At 47.3% G+C, this 27064-nt stretch overlaps 1 protein-coding gene and 1 long non-coding RNA gene across 2 annotated transcripts; one reads left to right on the forward strand and one right to left on the reverse strand.

The window, feature by feature from the left end:
- Positions 1-1874: 1874 nt before the first annotated feature.
- On the reverse strand, positions 1875-11645 carry LOC125116673 (uncharacterized). The gene is made up of 4 exons (XR_007132401.1): positions 11355-11645; positions 9935-9993; positions 2252-2354; positions 1875-1903 (listed from the first exon to the last, which is right to left on the reverse strand). It is a non-coding gene; the product is annotated as an uncharacterized LOC125116673 (long non-coding RNA).
- On the forward strand, positions 7083-27027 carry PNOC (prepronociceptin). Its single transcript, XM_047762115.1, has 3 exons — positions 7083-7337; positions 22384-22839; positions 26611-27027. Exons 1-2 carry the CDS (start codon positions 7209-7211, stop codon positions 22789-22791), a joined length of 537 nt encoding a protein of 178 aa, XP_047618071.1. The 5' UTR covers positions 7083-7208; the 3' UTR covers positions 22792-22839; positions 26611-27027.
- The last annotated feature ends 37 nt before the right edge of the window (positions 27028-27064 follow it).

Below are 27064 nucleotides of genomic sequence, written 5' to 3' on the forward strand. Positions count from 1 at the left end.
ATCGAACCTGAGTCCTCATGGATACTAGTCAGATTGGTAACCCACTGAGCCGCAATGGGAACTCCCTGGCTCTTTTTTGAGCTGGATGGTCTTAGGCAAGTTGCTTAACGTCCATGTATATATGTTTATCTCGAAAGGGGGATAATATGAACGCTTGATTATAGGGTTGTATAAGAATATAAAATTCGGGAGTTCCCTGATGGCGTAGTGGGCTAAGGATCCAACATTGTCACTGCTGTGGTGAGGGTCACCGCTGTGATGAGGGTTTGATCTCTGGCCTGAGAACTTCCATACGCTGGAAGCATGGCCAAGAAAAAAAGGAATATAAAACTCTTTTGTAAACTACAAGAACAATATCTACACGTGTAGTTGATGAAAAGGATGGGAACATATATGCCTCTAGCAGAAAGCTGACACCCGCCCTTTTCTTCTCCACTAAAAGCACTAAAATAACAGGCTTTCTCATAGGTCATAGACAAAACTCAATTTACTTTTAGCTTCAGCTAAAACTTTATATGGACTCCTCCAAACAGATAAACAAAGAATTATATTGCCCTTGAAAGCAAGAGTACATGCAAATAGATTAAAGCTAAACACAGGGGCATTTTATCTTTATAAAGAGTGAGGTACATGGAGTTCCCGTCGTGGCATGGCAGAAATGAATCCAAGTAGGAACCATGAGGTTGCAGGCCTCCCTGGCCTCGCTCAGTCGGTTAAGGATCCAGTGTTGCTGTGGCTGTGGCGTAGGCTGGCAGCTGTAGCTCCGATTAGAACTCTAGCCTGGGAACCTCCATGTGCCTCGGGTGTAGCCCTAAAAAAGCAAAAAAAAAAAAAAGAGTGAGGTGCAAATAAAATTTATAAATCAGGGATTCCCGTTGTGGCTCAGCAGGTTAAGACCCCAACTAGCATCCATGAGAATGTGGGTTCAATCCCTAGCCTCATTCAGTGCATTAAGGAGCTGGCATTGCCGTGAGCTATAGCGTAGGTCGCAGATGCTGTGGCATAGGTGGGCAGCTGCAGCTCCAATCCCACCCCTAGCCTGGGAACTTCCATATGCCACATCTGCAGCTCTTAAAAAAAAAATTTATAAATTAAATGACCTGTTATTACTGAAATAAGAGGTAATTAAACATTTACTTATTCAATGCAAGGTGTTCAGAGATGTTCCGAAATGTAATAAGCAGTATCCTCACGCAGAAGTGTGAGCTGAGTTTGGTTCACTAGGTGAATTCAAGACCTGTAAATGTCAAACATACTCAGGGAAGTTTTACTTACTGATGGTCTCTACTGCACAATAAAAAACAACAGCAAAAGCTGTTGTGGAGTTCCCGTCATGGCTCAGTGGTTAATGAATCCGACTAGGAACCATAAGGTTGCAGGTTCCATCCCTGGCCTCGCTCAGTGGGTTGGGGATCCGGCGTTGCCATGAGCTGTGGTGTAGGTCGCAGACGTGGTTCGGATCCCACGTTGCTGTGGCTCTGGCGTAGGCAAGTGGCTACAGCTCCAATTAGACCCTAGCCTGGGAACCTCCATATGCCGTGGGAGCAGCCCTAGAAAAGGCAAAAAGACAAAAAAAAAAAAAGCAGTTGAAACCCCCATTTTTCAGGTGAGAAGACTGAAGCTCTCAGAGGTGAAACGACTTGACCAACTTTGATACAAAGTACAAAGATCAAAGATAAATATAACTCAGGAGTTAACTAATTACTAGCCTTCATTTTAATTGGCATTAATTGATACACAGAGGGCAAAGAAAGCACACAGATGTTGTCAAGACTTCTCAAGAGCAAAAAACTTCTAGGAGTTCCCTGGTGGCCTAGTGGTTAAGGATCCAGTTTTGTCACTGCTGCAGCTCGGGTCACAACTGTGGCAAGGGTTCAAGCTTTGATGTGGGAACTTCTGCATGCTGAGGGCATGTCCAAACAAAAAGGAAAGGAAAGAGAAGGAAAGGAAAGAAAAAATTCTGTTAAGTTTTCAATAAAGTTTAAAGTCTTAACCTAGAACACAATTATACTAGGGGTTGTGAGGAGTGCCAAAAAGGACAAAATGTTATGTTCTTTATAAGGATAATTACATATATTTCATCTTTTTTAAATCTTTTTTTTGGCCACACCCACAGCATATGGAAGTTCCCAGACCAGGGATCAAATCTGAGCCACAGTAGCCACCCAAGCCACTGCAGTGATAATGCCAGATCCCTAATCCACTGTACCACAAGGGAACTCGAATTTTTTTAATTAATAGGTAGAGTCACCAGTTAAAAGTGAGGGACAGGAATCCGGCTTTCAGCTTTTTTTTAACAGGCTTAAATGTCCTCTGACATTCATCGATCTTTCTGTTTCATTGTGGCTGGAACTCTGTTATGAAAAATAAAAATAAAAAGTTTAGCCTTTGGCATCAACTACTCTTTAAACTCATGCTAATTCATAAACAAGGATAATAACTAATCATGGCTCACCAGCATTCAATTGCTTCCATGTATTTTTCTTTAAACCTAAGTGAAAACACTTCCCAGGATGCAATTTTAAGGGAATAATCACATGCCTTGATTAGCTTAGAGGTGTGAATAAATGAAGTGGCTAAATAAAAATGATTTTCTTTCTTTCTTTTTCTTTTTAGGGCCACACCCACGGCATATGGAAGTTCCCAGGCTGGGGATGGAATCGGAGCTGTAGCCACTGGCCTACACCACAGCTCACGGCAATGCCGGATCCTTAACCCACTGGGCGAGGCCAGGGATGGAACTCGTGTCCTCATGGATGTTAGTCAGATTAGTTTCTGCTGAGCCACAACCGGAACGCCCAAAAATTATTTTCTTATGAAAAAAATAAAATTTTTAATTTAGAAATTTAAAATAAATGAAAGTGAGAGGTGGGATATGGCAGAGTAGGGAGGCTGGAGACCAGAAGAAAGGTGAGTGTACTGGGGGCCCACAGGGAGGGCTAGCCTAATGCGAAGCAGATTTGGTAAAGTTTCCCCAAGTGCCAAACCAAGGACGGCCTGCATTTTATAGGCAGGAAAGGCTATCAAATAGAACACGTGCTAAAGGTGCCAGGAGCTCATCTTCTTTACTCATCTCATCCTAAAAACCCATTTCCCCAGAATTTGAGATAACGAGTAGCAAGCAGTCCATCCACCAAACATTTCCTGAATGCGCAAGTTGCCACAGTTAATGAAGTTCATGAAAAACTGCAGCCAGGGAGCATTTCATTAACATCTGTCACAACTTATCAGCTCGACCTATGCAAACATTATGTGTTGCAATTTTGTATTAGGAAGAAAAGGAAAACAGTCCCTTTTCTCCCGGCCTTCCCTGTCTTGTGTGATGCACAGACACTGCCATCATGTGGCCATAGAGAGCATAGCATGCTGGACAAATTCTACAAAACTCTCCGGATGAGAAAGATTGAAATTGTTCAGAACAAAAAAAAAAACCTGTAAAGGCAGTTATCAAATTAAACAAAAGGCACATCCAGGCAGTCCTCAGTTTAAGACTTTTGCTTATATAGTGGCTGTTTGGAACCTAAGACACATGTGCTTCTCAAAAGAACCTGTGACGGTGATGAGTTTCCCTAGCTGGTCTACCAACACTTTTCACCAGGGCAAAATTAGCACATAGCACCATTCAACCATGTCTCCCAGCCACTGGCAACCAGTCTTCTTCCAGAACATGCATGAGGTTCCAGCTTAGGATGACATCTTGATTTTCTCTGGAGTAAAACTCATTCCCACCCCTCCCACTTGAGCTGAACAATTAGCTACTAGACCCTTGGTCAGTGACATACATCCTGAAGGGGCTCCTGTGCCATGAGCATCCTGGGCCTCAGTGAGGCCAGCGCTCCAAGAACGCCCCCAGCTCTGAGAAGAGAGAGGGCTCCTGAGATACTCCACTGTCACCTAGCAGATTTTCTTGAGCATCTCCTAAGTGCCGGGCCCTGTGCTGGTGCTGGAAACACAGAGAACCATCAAAGGTAATCGCTACCCTTCAAGAAGCCACATCCCAGTGGGAGAAATAGACAAGTCCATGCTCACAGAATTGATTTTAGGGCCACAGCTGCACCACATGGAAGTTCCCAGGCTAGGGGCTGAATTGGAGCTGCAGCTGCCAGCCTACACCACAGCCGCAGCAACACAGGAGGGATCCGAGCCATATCTGAGACCTACACTGCAGCTCATGGCAATGCTGCATCCTTAACCCACTGAGTGAGGCCAGGGATCAAACCCGAAGCCTCGTGGATACTGGTTGGACTCTTAACCCACTGAGCCACAGCAGGAACTCCTCTTGGACAAGCTTTTACATTGCACTTGTTATATGCCAGGTACCCTTTTATGGCTTAAAAACATGAAGCCATTAATTGTCCTATAAGATAGGTACTATTATTATCCCAGTCTTATAGAACCTAAGAGGTTGAGTTGCAGACATGGGGTCTGAACCCAAACAGTCTGTAGTGATGAGCATATGAGAAAAATGTGAATTCCAATGACCCTGTCACATAAGCCTGGTGTGCCCATTTGACAGCCAGGCCCCTGGGGCTCAATGGCTTCCTACTACCTTGTGATGCCAGGTAGCAGAGGAGATTCATCTAATGAGGACCAGGGCCTAGAGAGGGCTCTCCAGAGGGGGGCATTCCTGAGTTGGACATGAAGTGTCAGCTGGAGAAAGGACTGAGCTGGAAGAAGGAGGACCAAGATGCAGAGGCATTAAGGACCTGGCGGAGTTGGGAATCATATGCGATCCACCAGGATTGGAGGAGATAAAATGATAAGTGACAGGAGCTGAAGCTAGAGAGGTAGGCAGGAGCGGTGCAAAGTCTCAGGGGGTTATGAATTATTTGATGTATGAAGTGACATCATCCGATTTGGAGATGGCTTGGTGGGGGGCTAGATCAGTAGGCAGACTAATTAGAGGACAATCACAGTGACCAAGGCAATAAATTTCAATGAAGGCACTAGCCATCTGGATATAGGAGAAAAATGCATTTGAGATATAGTCATTTGTATAGATGTTCAAGTTCATTATTCATTAACCCGGACATCCCAACCTGCAGGGTAAATGTCAAACCCTTGAGGATGGCAAACATGACCCGGTTTCATCTGGATGGAGCCTCTTTCTCTCACCCTTAGGGAGGTGGACTCGGTACAGCCTCCTGCTCACCATGCCCTGCCAGGCTGTGGTCCTCTCACCTCTGTGCCTTTAGAAAGGCATTTCCTGCGTCTCTCAGATGCCCTCTTCTTTGTCCTCTTGGAAAACTCTTATTCATTCTTCAAAACCATCTCAAATATCAGCCCACTGACTTGACAAACATCAGCAGAGCATCTTTCCATCAACATCCTCCTGGTATGACATGCTTGGGTGATGCCCAAGAAGAGGCCGGGTGGTCTCCCAAAATAGCCCCTGGGTGACCTCCCTGCAGGGTGCCCCTCCGTCTCCCAGGCTTGCTCCATTTCACATCCATTTTCTACCATACTTCCTGGACTTTATTTAGCATGTGTATGAATCTCCTGAGCTTCTTGCTAAAAAGGCAGATCCAGATCCTGTGGTTCTGGGGTAAGGCCTGAAATTCTGCATTTCTTACAAGATCCCAGGAGATGCTACTGGTCTGCAGGCTGCCTTTGAATAGCCAGGCTTGTGTGTTTTCTCAGTATATTCTGATGAAAAAGTGATAAAGGCAATTATTTTTGTTTTCCACCCTGAAATCTTAAGGTAAAATTTACATACAGTGAAATGCACAGAATCTAAATGCACAATTCAGTGGGGTTTCTGGCAAATGTATATACCCCTGTGGTCTACACCTAAATTGAGAACATTCACAGCATTTCCAGAAAGTTTCCTTGTTTCCTTTTCCATTTAATCTTCCACATAAAGATGGTTCTAAAGGGACCCAAGATGATGCAGTCCAAGAAAATAGCTTTTGGATTCAGGAGACTTGATCACAGGATAAATTTAAAGAGGAGCAGGAAAAACTGTCCATCTTTGAGGCAATCCTACATAAAGAATATAAACAACTGCTCTAACAAATAATCATTGGAGCTATTACCTTAGAATAGTCTCTTTGTTCATTTTTCTTTTTTTTCTTTTTTAAAACGATTTTTTTTCCATTATAGTTGGCCTACAGTGTTCTGTCAATTTCCTACTGTACAGCAAAGTGACCCAGCCACACACATATATACATTTTTTTTCTCACATTATCCTCTATCCTGCTCCATCATAAGTGACTAGAGTTCCCAGTGCTCTCTTCACTCACTTTTCAATGAATAAATTCAAATGCCTGGTCTGTGCTCTGAATGGAATTGCAAGGTGGACCTACCGGGCTCTGTGCTCAGGAAGCTAGCTCGCATTGAGTGGGGGTGGGGGGGGACAGGGGGATGAATGGACAAGAAACTTGGCCAAAACTTCTTGAAAAACAAATTCTTGGAGTTCCCGTCGTGGCTCAGTGGTTAACGAATCCGACTAGTGAAACATGAGGTTGCAGGTTCAATCCCTGGCCTTGATCAGTGGGTTGACGATCCGGCGTTGCCATGAGCTGTGGCGTAGGTTGCAGACGCAGCTCAGATCCCGAGTTGCTGTGGCTCTGGCGTAGGCCAATGGTTCCAGCTCTGATTCGACCCCTAGCCCGGGAACCTCCATATGCTGCAGGAGCGGCCCTAGAAAAGACAAAAAATAAAAATAAAATAAATTTTAAAAAAAAGAAAGAAAAAGAAAAAGAAATTCTTGATCAGGAAGGGAAGACTGAGGTTGCGGTCGGGGGGAGTGACTCATCAATCTTCTATTCTCACTTGTCACTGCACTTTGCAAGACAGCCTTTACAGATCTCATCTTTGCAACAGCCCTCTGATAAGCTGGTCACCACTATTCCACTTTAGAGCCTTGAAAACTGAATCTGGGAAAGGTTGTCTTAAGGTCTCACACTGTTAAGTTGCAAAATGAGGATTTTAGCCCCTAGAAGCACTCATGCAGGTAGAGGCCAGACGGGGGCGGAGGGTGGGCAGGAATCACAGGGGGCTGCCCCAGGCTCCCAAATACTAGCCCCTGGGTGAACATCATGCCACCTGTGTCCTCAGCAATCCACCCCCGCCTGGGAGGTGAATCTCAGGCCGGCTGCACTGCATCCCCTGTGCGATGGTCCCAGCTCTTACCAGCCCCCACAGAAGAGCTGTTCTAACTGCCACCCTCCCTGGTGTTTTAGCATCCTGCTTCTGGCTCCTGCACCATGAAAATCCTGTTCTGTGACCTCCTGCTGCTCAGCCTCTTCTCCAGCAGCGTGTCCAGCAGCTGTCAGAAGGACTGTCTGGCCTGCAGAGAGAAGCTCCACCCAGTTCTTGACAGCTTCAACCTTGAGGTACGTCCAGGAGCGGCCCTGTCTTTCCCCAAGCCCTCCATAAGAGCCACTCAGCCTAAGAAACTACTGGCCTCCCCCAGAGGTCACATGACTCTCCCAGTGTCAGTTATCTTCAGGAAATAGAAGTGGACTTGAGTATCTTCCTTTTTATTTTTTTTTTTTTTCCTTTTTAGGATTGCACTTGCGGCATATAGAAGTTCCCAGGCTAGGGGTTGAATCAGAGCTACAGCTACCAGCCACAGCCACAGCAACTCAGGATCCAGGCTGAACCTGTAACCTACACCACGGCTCACGGCAATCTCAGATCCTTAACCCACTGAGCAAGGCCACGGATTGAACCTGGGTCCTCACTCATAGTAATTGGGTTCGTTACCCCTGAGGCACAAAGGGAATGCCTTAGCACCTTCTGAAAGCAGATCTGTCATCTTTCCACTTTCTCTCTCTCCTTTTTTTTTTTTTTTTTTTTTTTTTAGGGCCACACTCTTGGCATATGGAAATTCCAGGCTAGGGGTCAAATCAGAGCTACGGCTGCTGGTCTACATCACAGCCACAGTAATGCAGGATCTGAACCATGTCTGCGACCTACACCACAGCTCACAGCAACGCCAGATCCTTAACCCACTGAGCCAGGACAGGGATCGAACCTGCATCCTCATAGATACTAGTCACATTCATTTCCGCTGAGCCATGACGGGAACTCCTCTTTCCACGTTCAAATAAAGACCCACCCATGCTGCCATTTAGTTTCCCTTATAAAAATAATGCACACACCTTCTGGAGAATCTGGCAAATTCAGAGAACTATAAAACAAGAAAATTAAAATTACCTTTCATCCCCCAATCAGAGAAAGAATCCTAATTTTTGCACTTGCTTTATGACACCAGCGTAATTTTCCCATTATTAACATTATTTTAAATTACTTCTTTCTATGAACACAGTATAGTGACTGTGTTTAACCATCCCCCTCCTGTTGAACACATACAGTGCCCTCCACTTTTGATAGTATAGGCAATTCTCCAATGAACACCTAAATGCTCTCTTATATTTTAAATTTTCATTTGAGCATTAAATAGCTTTTCATTAAGTAAGCTGCTTTCTCCACTGCTTGCATTACGATCTAAATAGTTACTCCTCTTCTATTAAATCCAATATAACTCAATTAATTTTTCTTTGTAGTCAGGTAAGCTTCTTTCAAAAGATGGCATGTTTGGAATTCCTCATAAAAAAAATAGTTTGCTGCTGGAGAGCACAGAGAACTATATTAATCACTTGTGATGGAAGATAATGTGAGAAAAAGAATGTGTATATATGGGAGTTCCTGTTGTGGCTCAGCAGTTAACAAATCTGACTAGCATCCATGAGGATGCAGGTTCGATCCCTGGCCTGGCTCAGTGGGTTAAGGACCCGGCATTGCTGTGGCTGTGGTGTAGGCCAGTAGCTACAGCTCTGATTAGACCCCTAGCCCGGGAACCTCCATATACCTTGGGTGAGGCCCTAAAAAAGTCCAAAAAAAAAAAAAAGGATGTATATATATATATGGATAACTGGGTCACTTTGCTGTACAGCAGAAATTGACAGAACACTATAAATCAATTATAATTTTAAAAAATAAACAAATTCAAAGAAACCCAATCAAAGAAAAACAAAAACAATTGTTTGCCTACTGTTCCTCAAGGCAGGTGTACAAATACAGAAACCAAGTAAGAGTGTTGAGTTAACACACTAACGTGGGCAGACAAGGCCCTGCAACACACCCAGACACTTCCATCCTCCCAGGCCAGCTCAGTGGTTTTCAAACCCATCTTCTGAAGAATAGAGCCCACAATCCCTCTACCAGGGGGATTCCTGGGCAATGGGAAGGCAAGAGCAATGGACCCCAACTTACTCTAGAGATTCAGAGAGGGCTTTCGCAGGAACTGAAGTCTCTGAGGAGACTAAAGGGAATCGAAGAGACAGGAAGCCCCAGGTGCCCAGGTGGCACAGGGAGGTTGAGGGGAGCAGGCACATATGCAAATGCCTGGGCAGAGAGGGGAGCAGCATTTAAGGAAGTGAGAAAAGCTGAGTCTGGCTGGAACACAGAAGGCCCACGTGCCTTTCCTGTGCAGCCCAGAGAGGCTCAAAAGTTCATCCAAAAAAAAAAAAACACCCTTCCTCTTGGTCTCAGTAAACAGAGCAGATAAACTAGTTTACACGTAAAGCAGTGAAGGAGTTGATTAGGCAATAGTCTCATAGCCCCCACACTGTTAAAGCTATGAGATTGCAGCCTAGACAGCAGGGGAAAGTTGTGTACAATTCCTGAATCACTAGCTTAACTGCAACCCTTTACCTCCCATCCAGAAAAGCATTAGGGCTCTCCTACCTATAGATATTTGTACACCCATGTTCGTAGCAGCATCACTCACAATAGTCAAAAGGTGGAAATGACTCAAGCGACCATCAAGAGATAATGGATAAACAAAAAGTGGTTTCCGCATACAATGGAATACTATTCAGCTTTAAAAAGGAAGGGAATTATGACACATGTCACAGTACAGATGGACTCTGAAGAGCTTGAAATGAGCCAATCACAAAAGGACAGTATTGTAGATTCCACTTACCTGAGGTTCCCAGAGGAGTCAGATTCAGAGACAGAAAGCAGAATGGGGGTTGCCAGGGGCTGGGGGAGGAGAAGAGGACATTAGTGCTCATTGGGTATAAAGTTTCAGTTTGGGAAAATGAAAAAGTTCTGGAGGGTGGGTGTGGGGCCCGTAGCACCACAATGTGACTGTACTTAATGCCACTGAGCTGTACACAGAAAAATGGTTTAAATGGTATACTGGATGGTATGCGTATTTTACAATAGAAAAAATGCATCAGGAACTCAACCGTGAGGATAACCCCCACGTCTGCTCTAATTGTTTTTTACAAAGTAAAGCATTCATGACTTAAGTGGTTTAGAACAAAAATCCCCCGAGACTGTAATGGCCCGCCCACCTCAACCCCCTGACCTTGGTGTTCAGGTCTGAGATGCCGGATTCTCTCAGCCTCCTTACTACCATCTCGGCATCCTTCTACCATGTCTGCGACCTACACCACAGCTCACGGCAACGCCGGAGCCTTAACCCACTGAGCGAGGTCAGGGATCCTTCTTCCCCCTCTTCTTTCCTTTGTGCCACTGGCTTTCCCACCGGCCATTTTCCATCTTTTTTCCCCTCTCCCACTAGCACGCTCCATCCCTCTGTTGTCTTGGTTTTGTTTTTGCTTTAAATTTTATTTTTATTAGAGTATAGTTGATTTACAATACTGTGTCAATTTCTGCTGTACAGCATAGTGACCCAGTTATGCATAGGCACACATTCTTTTTCTCATATTATCTGCCATCATGGTCTATCCCAAGAGACTGGATGTAGTTTCCTGTGCTACACAGTCGGACTAAATGGAATAGTTTGCATCTACTAACCCCAAACTCCCGGTACATCCCACTCTCTCCCCTCTCCTCCTTGGCAACCACAAGTCTTGTTTTTGTTTGTTTTGACTTTTCGTTCTTTTTAGGCCTGAACCTGCGGCATATGGAGGTTCCCAGGCTAGGGGTCGAATCAGAGCTGCAGCTGCTGGCCTACACCACAGCCACAGCAACGTGGGATCCGAGCCACATCTGCAACCTACACCACAGCTCATGGCAACACCGGATCCTTAACCCACTGAGTGAGGCCAGGGATCGAACCTGCAACCTCATGGTTCCTAGTTGGATTTGTTTCCGCTGCACCACAACAGGAACTCCCACAAGTCTTGTTTTTGAGAGATCATCTACACTCTACACTTGTGACCTTGACCCCATAGCCCCACTCCTTAGCTGTTCACCAACAGCTCCGGAACACAGGACTCCTGCCCATGTACAACCTGCCTCTCCTGGTCCTCCCTTGCTGAGCCCAGCTCTCCTCCCCATGCTGACACTTCTTTTTCTGTCTCCTGTCGGGGTCCTATTCCTCCTCCCGCCCCCCTAAACCCAAGTGACCACCAAGTTTCCCTGCTTCTTACCTGCGTGCACCACCTCCCAGGCTGTCTGCTCTCCCAGGTGGCAGGTAACCCCAGAGGTACACACCTTGCCTCCTCTCTGCTGGGTTCCAGTCCACTTGCTCTACTTCCAAGGAAACCCAGCCTTCCCTGCCCAGACTTCCCAGGGCTCCAGGAACCTGTCCTGCCGTCTTGCTTTTATGCCTCTCCCTGCCCCCCAGGCCCCAGCCAATCAATGCTACTCGTTCTTCAAAACCCAGATTAAGCTTCACCTCCTAGGAGAGAGGGCGTGGCTGATTCTCCACCTGTCCCCAGTTGAGCCAGCCCCTAGCTGCCCTGTTCTCTGACGATTACTTGCATCTGCTAGTCTGTTGCTCACCACAGCAAAGCCTTCTTTGCTGATTCGTCTGGGTACCTCCATCACAGTGTGTGGCACTGCTCAATAAACATAACCCATGGAAATTGTAAAATTGCAAGACCTTTGGTCTTTTAATAGGTACAGACACTGCAGAGGTTTTTTGGGTTTTTCCTTTTTTTTTTTTTCTTTTTCAGCCGCACCCACGGCAATATGAAAGTTCCCAGTCCAGGAATCAAATCCGAGCCACAGGTGCCACCTATGCCACAGCTGTGGAAATGCCAGATCCTTAACCCACTGCCCCTGGCCAGGGATCAAACCTGTGCCTCTGCAGGGACCTGAGCTACCACAGAGTCAAGGTTGGATCCTTAACCTCCTGAGCCACAACAGGAACTCCTGCAGTGTTTTTACACTGGTGTCTTTCAAAGCCAGTAAAGAATTTGGAGCCTGTTTGCATTTCTCCTTAGCATCTTAAACCTTGGGTCTGGACAAGTGAGAAAATGGCCAGTACTGGCGGCACCGTGAGAATGATCCCTGCAAGTGCCTGCAGACCCCTAGAGGGCTTGGCTGCCTGGTTGTTTGGTTTCTAGCTTGTATTCACTTTTAACTGATTTTTTTAAGTTTTATGAAATGCCTATAATTTAGGCCACCACATCTCATTTTCAGGTCTTACAACCCTCGAGTATGGCTACTCTGTGAATGATGAGGGGGACTCAGATATTTCAGTAAGGGTCATCTCCCCAATTGCTCCACCAAAGTATGGAATCCTGAGCTATTCCCAGGATCCTCTGGACCCTTAACTTCATCAAGAATTTCTCCAGGTCGATGGTCCAAGTAAAGCTGGCTTTTTGTTAAGACTGTGATTTTGGTGAATGACTCACGCCTTCCAAACCTTTGAAACATCCTGGGCTTTCAACTAATTGTGAATGCTACTGACCCCATCCACTGAGGTAAAAAAACTAGGTTCACGGAGATGTTTTCAAGACAAAAAGAAGGTAATCTGCAAGAAAATTCTTGGAAAATTTATTTAAAACTTCCCGAAGCTTGGAGTTCCATGGTGGCTCATCAGGTTAAAGATCTGGCATTGTCACTGCTGTGGCATGGGTTCGATCCCTGGCCCCAGAACTTCCACATGCTGCAGGTATATCCAACCAAAAAAGAAAAAAGAAAGAAAAAAGAAACTTCCTAAAACTCAATTAATAGCACAAGAAACAGCCTTCTGGTAGTACTTTCTGTCTGGATTACATGAAAACTCTTAGTAGCTGACTTGCAGGAGGAGTTTCTTATATGTATTTCCTTTGTGCTATTCATCCGCTGGCTGCTAATGTTCGTCCTCAGATATGCTAGCAGAACCTCCTAAAATAAAGAGATCCCAAATGTCTCTCTCTTGGTCACATGTGGCTTGATTCCTTAGTGGCAGAAATGTGACAATCTCAGTGAGCTGCTGCTTTTCCTTTCAATGGTCTCTTGGCCCTGTTTCCCTAATCTTTGATCCCAGACAACTAAACAGACCTTGGTTCCATTTCCCCACAAGCCCAGCTCTTCAGATCAATTTGGCACCAATCTGGGACTTTCCAGATGCCCTTCCACACTCCGGTTGAATATAGCAATGTCATCAGTATGGGCTGTGAAAACGTGTCCAGCTCACTTAACGGGCCATTAACTCAGCTCTGGAAAGAGGCTGGTGGGTCCCTCAAACTGAGGGTTAGGCATTAAGCTCATATGCCCATCTGGTGCTACAAATGCTTCTGTGTATTTGGATTCCTCATTTTTGCCCCAAACCTTCTCCTAAATCTAGAGTTGAGATGATTTTGTTAATACCTAATTCATCTAACAGTATGTTGAGTACAGGCTCTGCATCTGGTTTGATCATAGGATTTCATTTTCTCTGATTGACACGCAGCCTAATTACCATCTGGGCTTAGAAACCCGGGGGCTCAAGGAAGATCTGAGCGCCTCTAGGTTTAACAGCTTCCACCTGTTCCTGTAAAATTGAAGGATCGGAAAAATGCCACAAGCACTTTGGGCCACCCAGTCTGTGAGGACTGGACAAGTGTGCTCAAAGTCCATTTTAGGAGTTTCCATCGTGGCATAGCTGAAATGAATCCGACTAGGAACCATGAGGTTGGGGGTTCGATCCCTGGCCTCGCTCAGTGGGTTAAGGATCCAGGGTTGCCATGAGCTGTGGTGTAGGTTGCAAATGTGGCTCGGATCCCGAGTTGCTGTGGCTGTGGTATAGGCCGGCAGCTGTAGCTCTGATTCGACCCCTAGCCTGGGAACCTCCATATGCTGCAGGTGCGCCCCCCCCAAAAAAAGGGCCATTTTAGCTTGAAAATTCTCCACTTCTGCTGGCTTTCTCAGTGCTCCCCACACTTTCCTGCTTTCTCCTTTACTCTGTAAAGTAGGGTTTCTCAGGCTCATCACTGTGGATATTTCAGGCTGGATAATTATTTGCTGTGGGTGGAGGTATTCTATGCCTTGTAGGATGTTTGTTAGTGTCTCTGTGAAACGGAGCACGACCTTGTGGGGCCCCCCTGGGTACAAGTCCTCTCTTGTTCGTAGAAAATAGGTTTCAGAGTTCCTACTGTGGCTCAGCAGTTAACAAATCTGACTAGTATCCATGAGGACGCGGGTTCGATCCCTGGCCTTGCTCAGTGGGTTAGGGATCTGGCATTGCCCTGAGCTGTGGTGTAGGCCGCAGACTCGGCTCAGATCCCACATTGTTGTGGCTGTGGTGTAGGCAAGCAGCTACAGCTCTTATTCCACCCCGCACTTGGGAACTTCTATAGGTTGTGGGTGCAGCCCTAAAAAGACAAAAGATGAAAAATAAAAATAAGAATAAATAGAAAATAGGTTTCGTCCAGTCTCCTTGATCTTCCCTGAGTTCCAAAGGTCAGATTCAAACAGTTACTAATCAGGGAAGGGAGCTAGGCAGAGACAAGGGAAGAGAAGCCAAGAAACAATAGCGCAGCCTTGGGGCAGGGTCCTGATTCTGCCTCAAAGGATACACTTAACAGTACCTGTGAGCTCTTCTGCAGAACTAAGGCCCCTCCCAGGTGGACGGTGGTAACCTCTGGCTGAGCACAAGATTCCTGGAGCCCCGCCCTATGGCCTCACCACCAACCAATCAGAAGAAAGCCACATACCACATACCTGTAAGCTTTTACCCTACATTTTGCCTATAAAAACTGCTCCCCAAAGACCATTGGGAAGTTAGGAGTTTGAGCACAAGCCACCTATTCTCCTTGCTTGGCCCTGCAACAAACTTTGCTCTGCTCCAAACTCTGACATGTAGGTTTGCTTGGCCTCACTGTACATCATGAACTTGTGTTTGGTAACACTTGGCCTCTATTCATTAAAGAGCAGTAGCATCCCTTGCTTCCACCCGCTGTGTGACAACCAAAAAACGTCTCCACGAGTTTCCGTTGTGGTTCAGCAGGTTAAGAATCCAACTAGTATCCATGAGGATCCAGGTTCCATCCCCAGCCCCACTCAGTGGGTTAAGGATCCAGAGTTGCCTTGAGCTCTGGTGTAGGTCACAGACGTGGATCAGATCTTGCATTGCTGTGGCTGTGGTGTAGGCTAGCAGCTGCAGCTCGGATTCAGCCCTTTACCTGGGAACTTCCATATGCTACAGGTGCAGCTCTAAAAAGAAAAAAAATGTTTCCAGGTATTGCCAGATGTCCCCAGAGTGTGTGTGTTGGGGGGGGGCAGTAAAACTGCCCCCAGTTGAGACCCACTGATATAGAGTGTTATGGTCTGTACATATGGGTTGGAAAAGAATTTCCGGATCCGAAGCAAAGTGAAGACAAGTTTATTGAGGCAGGAGACGCTGTTACCTCAGTGACCTGCCTTCCTCTAAGTGTCTGTTTTTATAGCCCACCACTTGCTGGTTGTTTGGGGGCATATAAGGCCCACAGGGGCAGGGTGAAGAGTGGGCCTCCTTTCTTCATAGAGGGCAGGAAGGAGTGGGACAGGTTGCTCCAGGTGGGGAAGGGGCATTACAGTGAGGTGGGGGGGGCGATGATAAGTGTCTGGTAATTCTGCCTTGGCCAGAGGCTTTGAGTTCAGTCTCCTTGAAGGGGCCTTGAAGTCCAACATACAGCAATAACCCAATAGGACGATAATCCCAAAAGATGAATTACAAGTTGTTTGTACCTGGTTTTCTTCAGAGTGTTTCAGGAGCGGGCCAAGTACAAACCCAAGTGACCCTCCACAGGGTCCCAACCTTATGTTTCCATGACGGCTCCTTCCTCCTTGGAGCAAGTTCCAAAGCAGGGTTTCTCAGAGCGTAGTCCAGCCTCAGAATCTCCTGGGACATTTGAAAACGCATATTCCTAGGCCCCACCTTTGGCTTACTGAATCAGAATCTCCAGGGGTGTAGACGAAGAATATCTTCTAGCCAGCCCCAGTAGTGATTCTTTTTTTCCCCTTTTGTCTTTGTTTTTAGGGCTGCACCTGTGACAGTTCCCAGGCTAGGGGTGGAATCAGAGCTGCAGCTGCCAGCCTATGCCACAGCCACAACAACGCCAGATCCGAACCACGGCTGCAACCACAGCTCACGACAACGCTGGATCGCCAACCCTCTGAGCGAGGCCAGGGATCGAACCCACATCCTTGTGGCTACCATTTGGGTTCTTTACTGCTGAGCCATGAGGGGAACTCCCCCAGTAGTGATTCTTCAAGAACGCTCGGCTGTGCAGTACTCTTGTTCTAAACTCCCCCCTTCCCATCTATGGGATTTGTCTGTCCTTCTTTCTTACCCAGTGAGTTTGTGGGTGTGAAAAAGTGGTTTCTCTGTGTATCACACTGAGCTGGCACTAACAACATCTTGGTTCTGGCAGCATGTCTGAGGAAACTCTAATTGGAAAAGACATGCTCAGAAAAAGCTCGAGGATCAGCAGGGGCCAACATCACCAGCCCTGGCCAGCAGGTGGTCTGGGCAAAGGTGCTCCTTGGAAACCTTACTGGTGAAGGAGAGTGGCGCTCCCACTGGACACCGTCTCTTTTTTCTCTCTGGTCCAGCAGAAAATGAGCAATTTCCCCATCAGAACATTGCTCATAGAATCCTTATTTTCCCGTTAGTTTCCACCAGTTCATATTGCAAGCACAGAGAGGTCACTGGGTAGGAAATGTCCTGGGGTGGAATTTGAAACATTTGAGTTCTATTCAGGTTATACTGTTATCTCAGCTTAGTTTTAAACCCCTTACTGAACCACATTGCAATAGGCAAACATGGGCTATGTCAGTGGATTTCTTTTTTGGTTTTTGGGGTTTTTTTTTTTGTCTTTTTGCCTTTTCTAGAGCCGCTTCCGCGGCATATGGAGGTTCCCAGGCTAGGGATCCAATCAGAGCTGTAGCCACCGGCCTACGCCACAGCCACAGCAATGCGAGATCCGAGCCGAGTCTGCAACCTACACCACAGCTCACGGTAATGCCAGATCCTTAACCCACTGAGCAAGACCAGGGACCGAACCCGCAACCTCATGATTCCTAGTCAGATTCGTTAACCACCGTCAGTGGTTTTCAAACCTGGGCAAATATCAGAGTTACCTGAGCTTTGAAAAAATAGGCTTTAAGCCCTGGTTCTATTCCTGAGAGATTTGGTCTTTTTTTTTTTTTTTTGTCTTTCAAGCACCGCACTCAGGGCATATGGAGGTTCCCAGGCTAGGGGTCTAATCAGAGCTGTAGCCGCTGGCCTATGCCACAGCCACAGCAATGCTGGATGTGAGCCGCATCTGCGACCTACACCACAGCTCATGGCAACGCTGGACCTTTGACCTGCTGATTGAGGCCAGGGATCGAACCCCCAACCTCATGGTTCCTAGTCGGATTCATTTCCACTGTGCCACAATGGGAACTCCTATTCCTGAGAGATTTAACAAGTGTTTTAAAAGTTCTGCAGGTTCTTCTCTTGTGGTACAGTAGGTTAAGGATCGGGCATTGTCACTGCTGGGGCGCAGGTTTGATCCCTGGCCCAGGATTCCATATGACGCAAGTGCAGCCCCCCTATAAATAAATAAAAATGGAAAGTTCTGCAGATGATTTGGATTCACACCCAGCTGTAGGACCCACTTGACCAAGTGCTGCCTAAGATCACTCCTAGCGCTAGAATTTTAGCAACACTTTGCTGATGTGTTAAGAAGAGTCAGGGCTTCTCCCACTGTGGCCATGGGGGACCTCAGCTGCAGATCCCCTCTTTCTCCTCTTGATTCTCTCCACTTCCCAGCCTCACGATGGACTCTACTTTGCATTCCAGCTATTGGATGCCTGGAATGCATCACGCCCCCCACAGCCCAGCTACAGACAAGTAGAGAGGTGCTTAGCCTGGAGTCCACAGATGCCTGTCCATGGCTAGGCTTTAGAAGACTCATGAGCCCCCTAAATGTGACACACATGTGCATTTAGATGGTGAAAGGGTGAGTCCACAGCTTTCATTAGATTCTCAGAAGAGTCCATGACCCCCAAAAGGTTAAGAACCCTGGTCTAATGGGACAGATAAGGAATCAGGAAAATGAAGAGTTGCAACAGGGTGACAAGTACTAAATCAGAAGCGTCTGCTAAGTGCTGGGGGAGTTCAAGTCTGGTTGCAACTAGCTGCCACTCCTGTTCTTCCAGTGACTCTATTTCCTATCTTTCTTCTTTTTAAAAAATTTTTTTCTTCTTGTGTCACCCTTAGCTAAATATAAAGTGACTTCTTGCTTAATTTAGCTCAGGGCAGCAAACCTCTACTGAAAGCCTCCTATTTACTGGATGGAGAAGATTCCTTCATGAGCAAGATGTGGTCCCTCATGGGTCCTACTCTAACATCTACTCCTATAAGGTGTTAGAATTATACTAAGCATCCAGATTTCTACAAGAGCGATGGAGAGTTCTGTGGCAGCCCAGAGGCAGCAGAGAGCAGTTCTGGCCAGGGAGCCAGAAGACCGGTGTCATGGAGGGGTAGCTGTGGAGCTTGACTGGCCTCAGAGACAGGTGGAAGGAGGTTCTTCCATCAGAGGGAACAGAGTGAGAAAAGGCATGTGGGGAATGCAGGGAGCTTGGTGTGTTTGAGGCACCAGGAACATGGATGGGGGTGTTTTGAGGGGGACTTGGAACTAAGACTGAAAATGGGCAAGGATCAGGTGGGGGAGGGACTTGAATGCTCTGCTTAGGAGTTTGGAGATGTTTTAGATTTTATTTTAATTTGGGGGGGGCCCACACCCACGGCATATGGAAGTTCCCAGGCTAGGCGTCAAATCAGAGCTGCAGCTGCCGGCCTAAGCCACAGCCACAGCCATGTGCGATCCGAGCCGCATCTGCAACCTGTGCCGCATGCAGCTCACAGCCAGATCCTTAACCCACTGAGCAGGGCCAGGAATCGAACCCACATCCTCATGGATACTCATCTGGTTCCTTAACCGCTGAGCCACAATGGGAATTCCCAGGAGTATGGAGTTATTTTTGACAAAGACAAAATACAGGAGGGTTGTGGGTAAGTGATAATATGATTAGATCTATTCTTCAGGAAGGCAGTTCTGCCAGGGATATAAAATGGATTAAGGCAAAGCAAAGATCAGAGCTGGAGAGGTCCATGAGGAAGCCACTACACCCCAAGAAGGAATGAAGTAGAAGGGATGGCGAGGAGGAGGCAGACTTACCTATGGATTGCATAGAGGAATAGGGTCATGAGAAGGGAGATGCTGGAGAGATGCTTAGGGTTCAAATCCCTGAGTCAACTGGGGACTAAGGCGCCATTCAGACGGAGACATAGAGCAGAAGGACAGACTTGTTTGAAGGAAGTGTATCAGATGAGAATTAAACTCACCTGCTAGTCACAAACACCTAAAGTAACATCTTTAATATGATGGAGATTCTGAAGTTCCCTGGTGGCTCAGCAGGTTAAGGATCGGTTTTGTCACTGCTATGGCTTGGGTCACTGCTGTGGCACAGGTTCATGGGTGTGGCCAAAAGGAAAAAAAATAAGAAGGAGATTTGATCCCTCATAAAGAAGTCAGGCGGTGGCCAATCCAGGGCTGACATGGCAGCTCCATCACATCACCAGACTCCACTTTCTGCTTCCATCCTCGCACAGCTGCCACCCTCATATGGCTTCCATCCTCCAAGTTCCCTCGTGGTTTCAAGCTGGCCCAGGGAGCATCGGCCAAAATGTCCTAAGTAGGAGACTGGAGGAAGGGAAGGAAAAAGGGAAAAAAAAAAAAAAGATGTTCTTCCCAGATAAGTCAGCCTCCTCCATGCCCAGAAGGGCTCCTGGTCAATTTCACATATATGTCATCAGCCACCTCTGGCTACAGAGGAGGCTGGGAAACATGCAGGTGGCCCTCAGGAAGAAAAGTGTTCTTTTATTGAGGAAGATGGGAGATGGGTAGAGAATGGGCAATTGGCAGCCTCCAGAAGGGAAGGTTGGCTTTATTCTTAACAAATTGCACTTAGGGAGTTTCCGTCGTGGCTCAGTGGTTAATGAATCTGACTAGGAACCATGAGGTTGTGGGTTCGATCCCTGGCCTTGCTCAGTGGGTTAAAGATGTGGCATTGCCGTGAGCTGTGGTGTAGTTTGCAGACGCGGCTCAGATCCTGTGTTGCTGTGGCTCTGGCATAGGCTTGGCAGCTGCAGCTCCGATTGGACCCTAGCCTGGGAACCTCCATGTGCCCGGGTGCAGCCCTAGAAAAGGCAAAAAAGACAAAACAAAAACAAAAACAAAAAATCTTCACTTAATGAGATAACAGACAGGGATTAGAGAACTGTCTGGACTTCAGGAGATAATGGGTGTTGGACATAGAGACCTGGGATGTCCTGAAAGACATGATGACCAAAATCACAGAAAAGGACAAAGTCACAAAGGAGCATATTGGAACGGGAGATGAGATATTTAAAGACAGAATCTGAGGAACACAAGAGGACAGTGCACAAACAGTCCGAGAGGTGAGTGCAACATCAGAAAGAGTAGGTTCAGGAGTTCCCGTCGTGGCGCAGTGGTTAACGAATCCGACTAGGAACCATGAGGTTGAGGGTTCGGTCCCTGCCCTTGCTCAGTGGGTTAAGGATCCGGCGTTACCGTGAGCTGTGGTGTAGGTTGCAGACACGGCTCGGATCCCGCGTTGCTGTGGCTCTGGTGTAGGCCGGTGGCTACAGCTCCGATTCGACCCCTAGCCTGGGAACCTCCATATGCCGCGGGAGCAGCCCAAGAAATAGCAAAAAGACAAAAAAAAAAAAAAAGAGCAGGTTCAGGAGGGTGTGGTCCCCGTCACCAAATGTTGCAGGTCAAGGAGAATGAGGGCTAAGCAGGGTCTAATGACTGGGAAGTCACTGGAGGTCCACGAGAAGGAAGGTTAGTGGAGGGATGAGGGTAGGAGGCAGATTTCAAGGAGTTGAGGGGCAAGTGGCAGATGCTGAGATGGAGGCAAAGGAACAGATCACATCTTGGAGAAGCTTAGCAGGGAACAAGAGGGCAGGGTTGGCAGTGGCAAAGGCTTTCAGGAAAAGTCAGATTGAAGGAAATTTTTTGAGGGTTTGATGGAACGGCCTGTGAGGTCTGTGATTTAAGCTCCATGAACCTCTCACTCCTTGGATAGGGATCAGGTTGGAAACGCTGCCCTAGGGGCATCTCTGCCACTCCAAACACCTGGGTGGGTGTTCCTACTTCCTGGTAGGACCAATGGGTCAGTCTTCTCATGTCCCACACCTGCTCAGGTAGAGAAGTAACTCCTGATGACTGTAAGCCAAGTAAAGACTCCAAGTTTTAACAAAGGGCTCTGCAGCTTCCTGCTGACCATGATGTCAAGGTCAGGTCGAAGTGGGGTTTTCATCTGGCTAAGGCTGGAAACCAGAGAGGAGCATTCAGAGGGTGAAGCTGAAACAGCAAATAGGGGGAAACCAGAGAGGAGCATTCAGAGGGTGAAGCTGAAACAGCAAATAGGGGGAAAGTCGGAGGCAGAGGCTTCCAGGAGACCCAGGCAGGAACGTGGGAGGAAGGGGGCCAAGCCCAGGACTGGCTGGGATATCAGGCTGGTGACCTAGGTGAGAAGTGGGAGATGGCTGGCACCACAGCAGGAGTTCCTGGGCACTGGCAGGCCTACTGGATTGCATCTGATGGTCCCAGATTGCCCAACCTGCCGGCATCCCAAATGGTCTTGACCCCATTTTCTCTAATTGACGCAGAGGCAGTGATGACTAGTGTTGGGGGGTTGTGAAAAATGAACCACACCAAAGTTGATCTTTACCTGGTGACTTTCAAATAACCATGCAGATTAAACTATATGCTTTGACATCCCTGATTTCTCAAAGCCATCTGACCTAAGCCTAATAAGGGAACAAAATAAAATTCTTTATGAGTCAGCCTGATGAGCTAAGCTTGGCTCCCCGAACCCAACTAAGGCTCTAACCAGGTACAATGTGGCACACTCATTTCTGTTAACCTGTTGTGTCACCTGGGGTGAGTTAATCTCACCTCTCTGAGACCCAGCTTTCTTTGTTGGTAAAATGACAGAGCTGGGCCAGTTTTCTCTTTCTTTCCAACTCTGAAATCCTTATGAACCTGGATAACTACATGTCAAACTGCTGCTCGGTACTTGATACACAGATGCTTCAGAAGTACTTGCAGTTGGTACCAAGAGTACTTTGGGTACTTTGTCTCCCCAGTGCCTTGAACTAAGAGATGTTCCTGGTCTTTGTCTTTCCTCTCACCTCTGTCTTTGCAGGTGTGCATCCTCGAGTGTGAAGGGAAGGTCTTCACCAGTCCCCTCTGGACTCCATGCACCAAGGTCATGGCCAAAGGCTCCTCCTGGCAGCTCAGCCCTGCCGACCCAGACCACGTGGCGTCCACTCTTTACCAGCCAAGAGCCTCTGAGATGCAGCATCTGAAGCGGATGCCCCGTGTCCGGAGCCTCTTCCAAGCCCAGGAAGCGACCAAGCCCGGCATGGATGAGGCTGGAGGGACAAAGCAGAAGCAGCTGCAGAAGAGGTTCGGGGGCTTCACGGGGGCCCGGAAGTCGGCCCGGAAGTTGGCCAACCAAAAGCGGTTCAGTGAGTTTATGAGGCAGTACCTGGTCCTGAGCCTGCAGTCCAGCCAGCGCCGGCGCACCCTGCACCAGAATGGTAATGCGTAGCCGGAAGGGGAGCCCCTCCCAGCTGCACCGTCCACTTCAACCCCATGAGTGAGTTGGGCCCAAATGAGCTGGGGGCAAGAAGAAACCTCCTATTCCCCTGTTAGCCCTCCTCCCAGGCCCCCCCAAACACATACACATTCCCCGCACCACCTCCAGGTGTTCAGCTCCTGGGAGCCGAAGCCACCTCCCTGCCTTCTGCCCACCTTTCTCTGGGAGCCAAGATTTTCCTGGGATCGTTCCCCATGCTGACCACTGCCATTAAGAGATTGGTTACCATGGGGATAATAGTCGTGTGTTAAGATAACTAATTCCTCTGTAGCTCTCCAGGAGTTTAGTTACTATGGGGACAGTTAAGTGGACCAATCCGCCTATCTGGTTGCCATAGAAACCATTCAGCTCACCTTTCCTCTAGAGACTATCTCTAAGAACCGAGAGCTGGACCTGCACTTAGCCACTTGCAGAGAGTCTGATTTCCGTGGCTGTGCTGGTGCTATTTCGCCTTCAAAAAAGGCTTAGCTATCCCCACCCCCCACCCCTCTGAATCTTAAGGTGACTGGAGTCGGTGGAAACCATTGAACTTTCCCACTCTCTCCACATCAAGGGGTGCTGGTTAGGACCAGTTCTTGTCAGGACACATTCTGCTTTTGTTTCTTCCACACATCACTTGTCCATCCGACCACTTTGCCAGAAATGGGCAGATTCTTTACAGCCCATGGCACCTGAGCAAAGCTCTGAGAATCCCGCCCAAGTGCCCTGAGTCGTTTTTAGGAGGACTAAGGGGTCATCGCCTTTCTTCACTTTTCCAGGCGCCATTTTTGTTTTGTGTTTGTTTGCTTCCCTCATCCTCTGTCTCCTCTGGTTTGTTCTTACCCCCACAGGTAGGTTTATACATGTATCTTTACAAGAGTTCAGATAACAAGCACCAGAGATCCTCATTTATTGCCCAGTCATTAGAATCTCAGCTTTCCTCAGCCCATCAACCTTTAAGTGGTGCAAGGAACTAGCACCATGGAATTTTCCGATAATCTAAAAAGATCCTAACCATCAAGCCTAAGTGCCTCCTTAATTCATAGATGGGAATATGATTATCTTCAGGGTCTCCTGTCTCTCTTTAAATCGTCTAGAAACTTCCCCTAATAGAAAGAACTAATCGGTTGATCAAAAACTTTCCCAAAATATTCTTAACTCAAGTTGGGGCTCTGGAGTTCCCGTCGTGGCGCAGTGGCTGACAAATCCGACTAGGAACCATGAGGTTGCGGGTTCAGTCCCTGCCCTTGCTCAGTGGGTTAACGATCCGGCGTTGCCGTGAGCTGTGGTGTAGGTTGCAGACGCGGCTCGGATCCCACGTTGCTGTGGCTCTGGCGTAGGCCAGTGGCTACCGGCTCCGATTCGACCCCTAGCCTGGGAACCTCCATATGCCGTGGGAGCGGCCCAAAGAAATAGCAAAAAAAAAAAAAAAACAAAAAAAAAAAAACAAAAAAAAATCAAGTTGGGGCTCTTCCCTGACTCAGAAGCATACAAGAAAAAAAGTTTGCACTTACTGTTTTATTTTGCTTCCTGTGCATTAAAGCTAGCCGACTGTTAATAATCTTCCTTCAAAGTATATTAATACACGTGTTGGTCTTTGGTACACACACTTCGGCAGGGGGCAGCCCACGTAGCTCTTTGCAGGTAGGCTGCCTTGTTTGCAAAAGGTCTTTTGCCAAATATGGCTATATGTATTGTGAGGCAAAGGCTGCTGTGTTTATTTTAGCAGAATGACTAATCTCTGAAGGCCTTGAATTAACCTGCATGGTTTTTGTGAAGTCATGTTCTTGGATCCTTAACAAGTATTCTATTTTTCCCAAACCATATCTACACAGGACCTAATGGTAAATCTTTCACAACTAGCATGGACTGGATTCTTTTGAATCTTAAAGACATTTCTCTTTAAAGTGACTCTTGAGGGGCACTGAAGACACATCCAACTCTGAACTGCAACCATTTTCTTTAAAGAAAGACAGTTTAAGAAGGGTTTCAAATCAGTCACATTAGCAGGAATCAACCTATTTTTAAACGATTTGAGCTCCTATTCAGGCAATTGGTTTTTCCAGTTTTCGATTAAGCTTCTGACTGAGCGGTACTGAAACATAACTGGTAACCAGCATCCGTCTGCGGCTTTGCTCAAGATGTACAGTTCTCTTTTTTTTGTCTTTTTGTCTTTTCTAGGGCCACGCCCATGGCATATGGAGGTTCCCAGGCTAGGGGTCGAATCGGAGCTAGAACCATCTGCCTACGCCAGAGCCACAGCAATGCGAGATCCGAGCCGTGTCTGTGACCTACACCACAGCTCATGGCAACGCCGGATCCTTAACCCACTAAGCAAGGCCAGGGATCAAGCCTGCCACCTCATGGTTCCTAGTCGGATTCATTAACCACTGAGCCATGACAGGAACTCCAAGATGTACAGTTCTTGATAGTAACACTAGAGATATTAACCAGCTCATTTGGGTGTGATTGATGGCTCTCCTCCTGTGAGCATCTTGCTCCATCTTTTTCCCACACACTCGTGGTTGCTGAATTCCAGCGTGGATGTGTATTTATGAGTCCCTTAAACCTGTCCTGATTTGCCTGTACACACCCCAAGCAGCCCCACATGAGCTTGAGGTCTCCCCAATGGGGCGGGGGGGTGGGGAGGAATCCCTGAGGCCAGAGCTCTTCTGGATCCTGAGATACCCAGCACCAACCTAGATGTAGAAGACTGGAGGAAAGGGCACCACCTAACACATGGGATACAGAACCCTATTCCGGAGTTCCCACTGTGGCTCAGCGGTAACAAACCCAACTAGTATCTACGAGGATGCGAGTTCGATCCCTGGCCTCACTCAAATGGGTTAAGGATCTGGCCTTGCTGTGAGCAGTGGTATAGGTCAAGGATATGGCTCAGATGCCCTGTTGCTGTGGCTGTGGTGTAGGCTGGCAGCTGCAGCTCTAATTCGACCCCTAGCCTGGGAACTTCCATATGTTGCAAGTGTAGCCCTAAAAAGGAAAATAAATATGTTCTTTAAAAAAAAAAAAAAAAAAGAACCACCCCATTCACAAAGTGTGAGGATGTCCCAGAAAGGAGGGACACTGGGATACAGGGCCAGTCCTGGGCAAGCCTGTGAAAAGTGCACAACCGGCCCCTGTGTCTACTATCCCTTTCCCTGGCCCTACACTTCCCTCCTCTCTTCTACTGCCCCAAGGCTTGATCTTGACCAGGGAAAGTGAGTGGATTCATTCCTGGTTAAGGAATTAGTGAAGTTAACACTTGCAGGGTAAGACAGCCATAAACCAGGGCTCTATGTAGCTTGAGGAGTTACACAGATTCCAAATAGCAGAGATAAGAGATCTGTTTCTGAGAGGGGCTGGGGGGGGAAGGCTACTCTATGCTTTTCAAGTCCCAGCCCACGGCCCACCCCCTCCCTTTAGTCTGTTGGTCCTGCCACTGGGGGAGGCGGGCAGGGAAAGCAGGTGTGTAGAGTCAGGGAACACTTCTCACTGCTTTAGGAGCTATTTATTCAGAGGATCGCTTTCCTTTCTTTCTTTTTTTTTTTTTTTTTTCTTTTTTGGCTGCACCCATGGCATATGAAAGTTCCCAGACCAGGGATCCAACCCGGGCCACATCTGCAGCTTATGCCATAGCTGCAGTAACACGGGATCCTTAAACCCACCACAGGGGAAACTCCAGATGATAGCTTTTCTTTGCCTCCTTTCTAATGCTCAGTCATTAGGGCAAATAGGATTGAAGGGTCAGAAAAAGTATCGGGTTTGCCACTGTAACCCTTTCTGTCTCCCCAGGTGTCCGGGCAATCCCCAAATCAGCATGTCTCCAGCCCCAGACCTGCCGGCTGGGAATCGGGATTCCTTCTTCCCCGAGGCACTGAAACTAGCCTTGCCTCCAGGCCTCCACCCCTAGGGCCCAGCCCCTGTCTGGTTATCTCCCCCCCTTCCTCCACCCACCCCATGGCATGTTTCATGATAACCCTGTTGCTACACCAGAGTGTATTTTTGTAATTCCTCCAGCTACCATTCAAATGGCCCCATCTTTCCTTCTCACCCGCCTCTTCGCTCTTCTCAGGGTGGGTTAAAGGAACAAATCAAGCCGGGGGTTTTGACTTGTCACTGCCATAACTTGTTTGTAAAAGAGCTGTTCTTTTTGAATGGTTGTTTTCAACAGATATTTCTCCATTAAACTTCTACTGAGCAAATGGTTAATACATTGGTTGGTTGTTTTTAAGTGGAGGAACTGAGC

The sequence above is a fragment of the Phacochoerus africanus genome, chromosome 15 (genome assembly GCF_016906955.1).
Source record: "Phacochoerus africanus isolate WHEZ1 chromosome 15, ROS_Pafr_v1, whole genome shotgun sequence".
In the NCBI taxonomy this organism is placed as follows: Eukaryota; Metazoa; Chordata; class Mammalia; order Artiodactyla; family Suidae; genus Phacochoerus; species Phacochoerus africanus.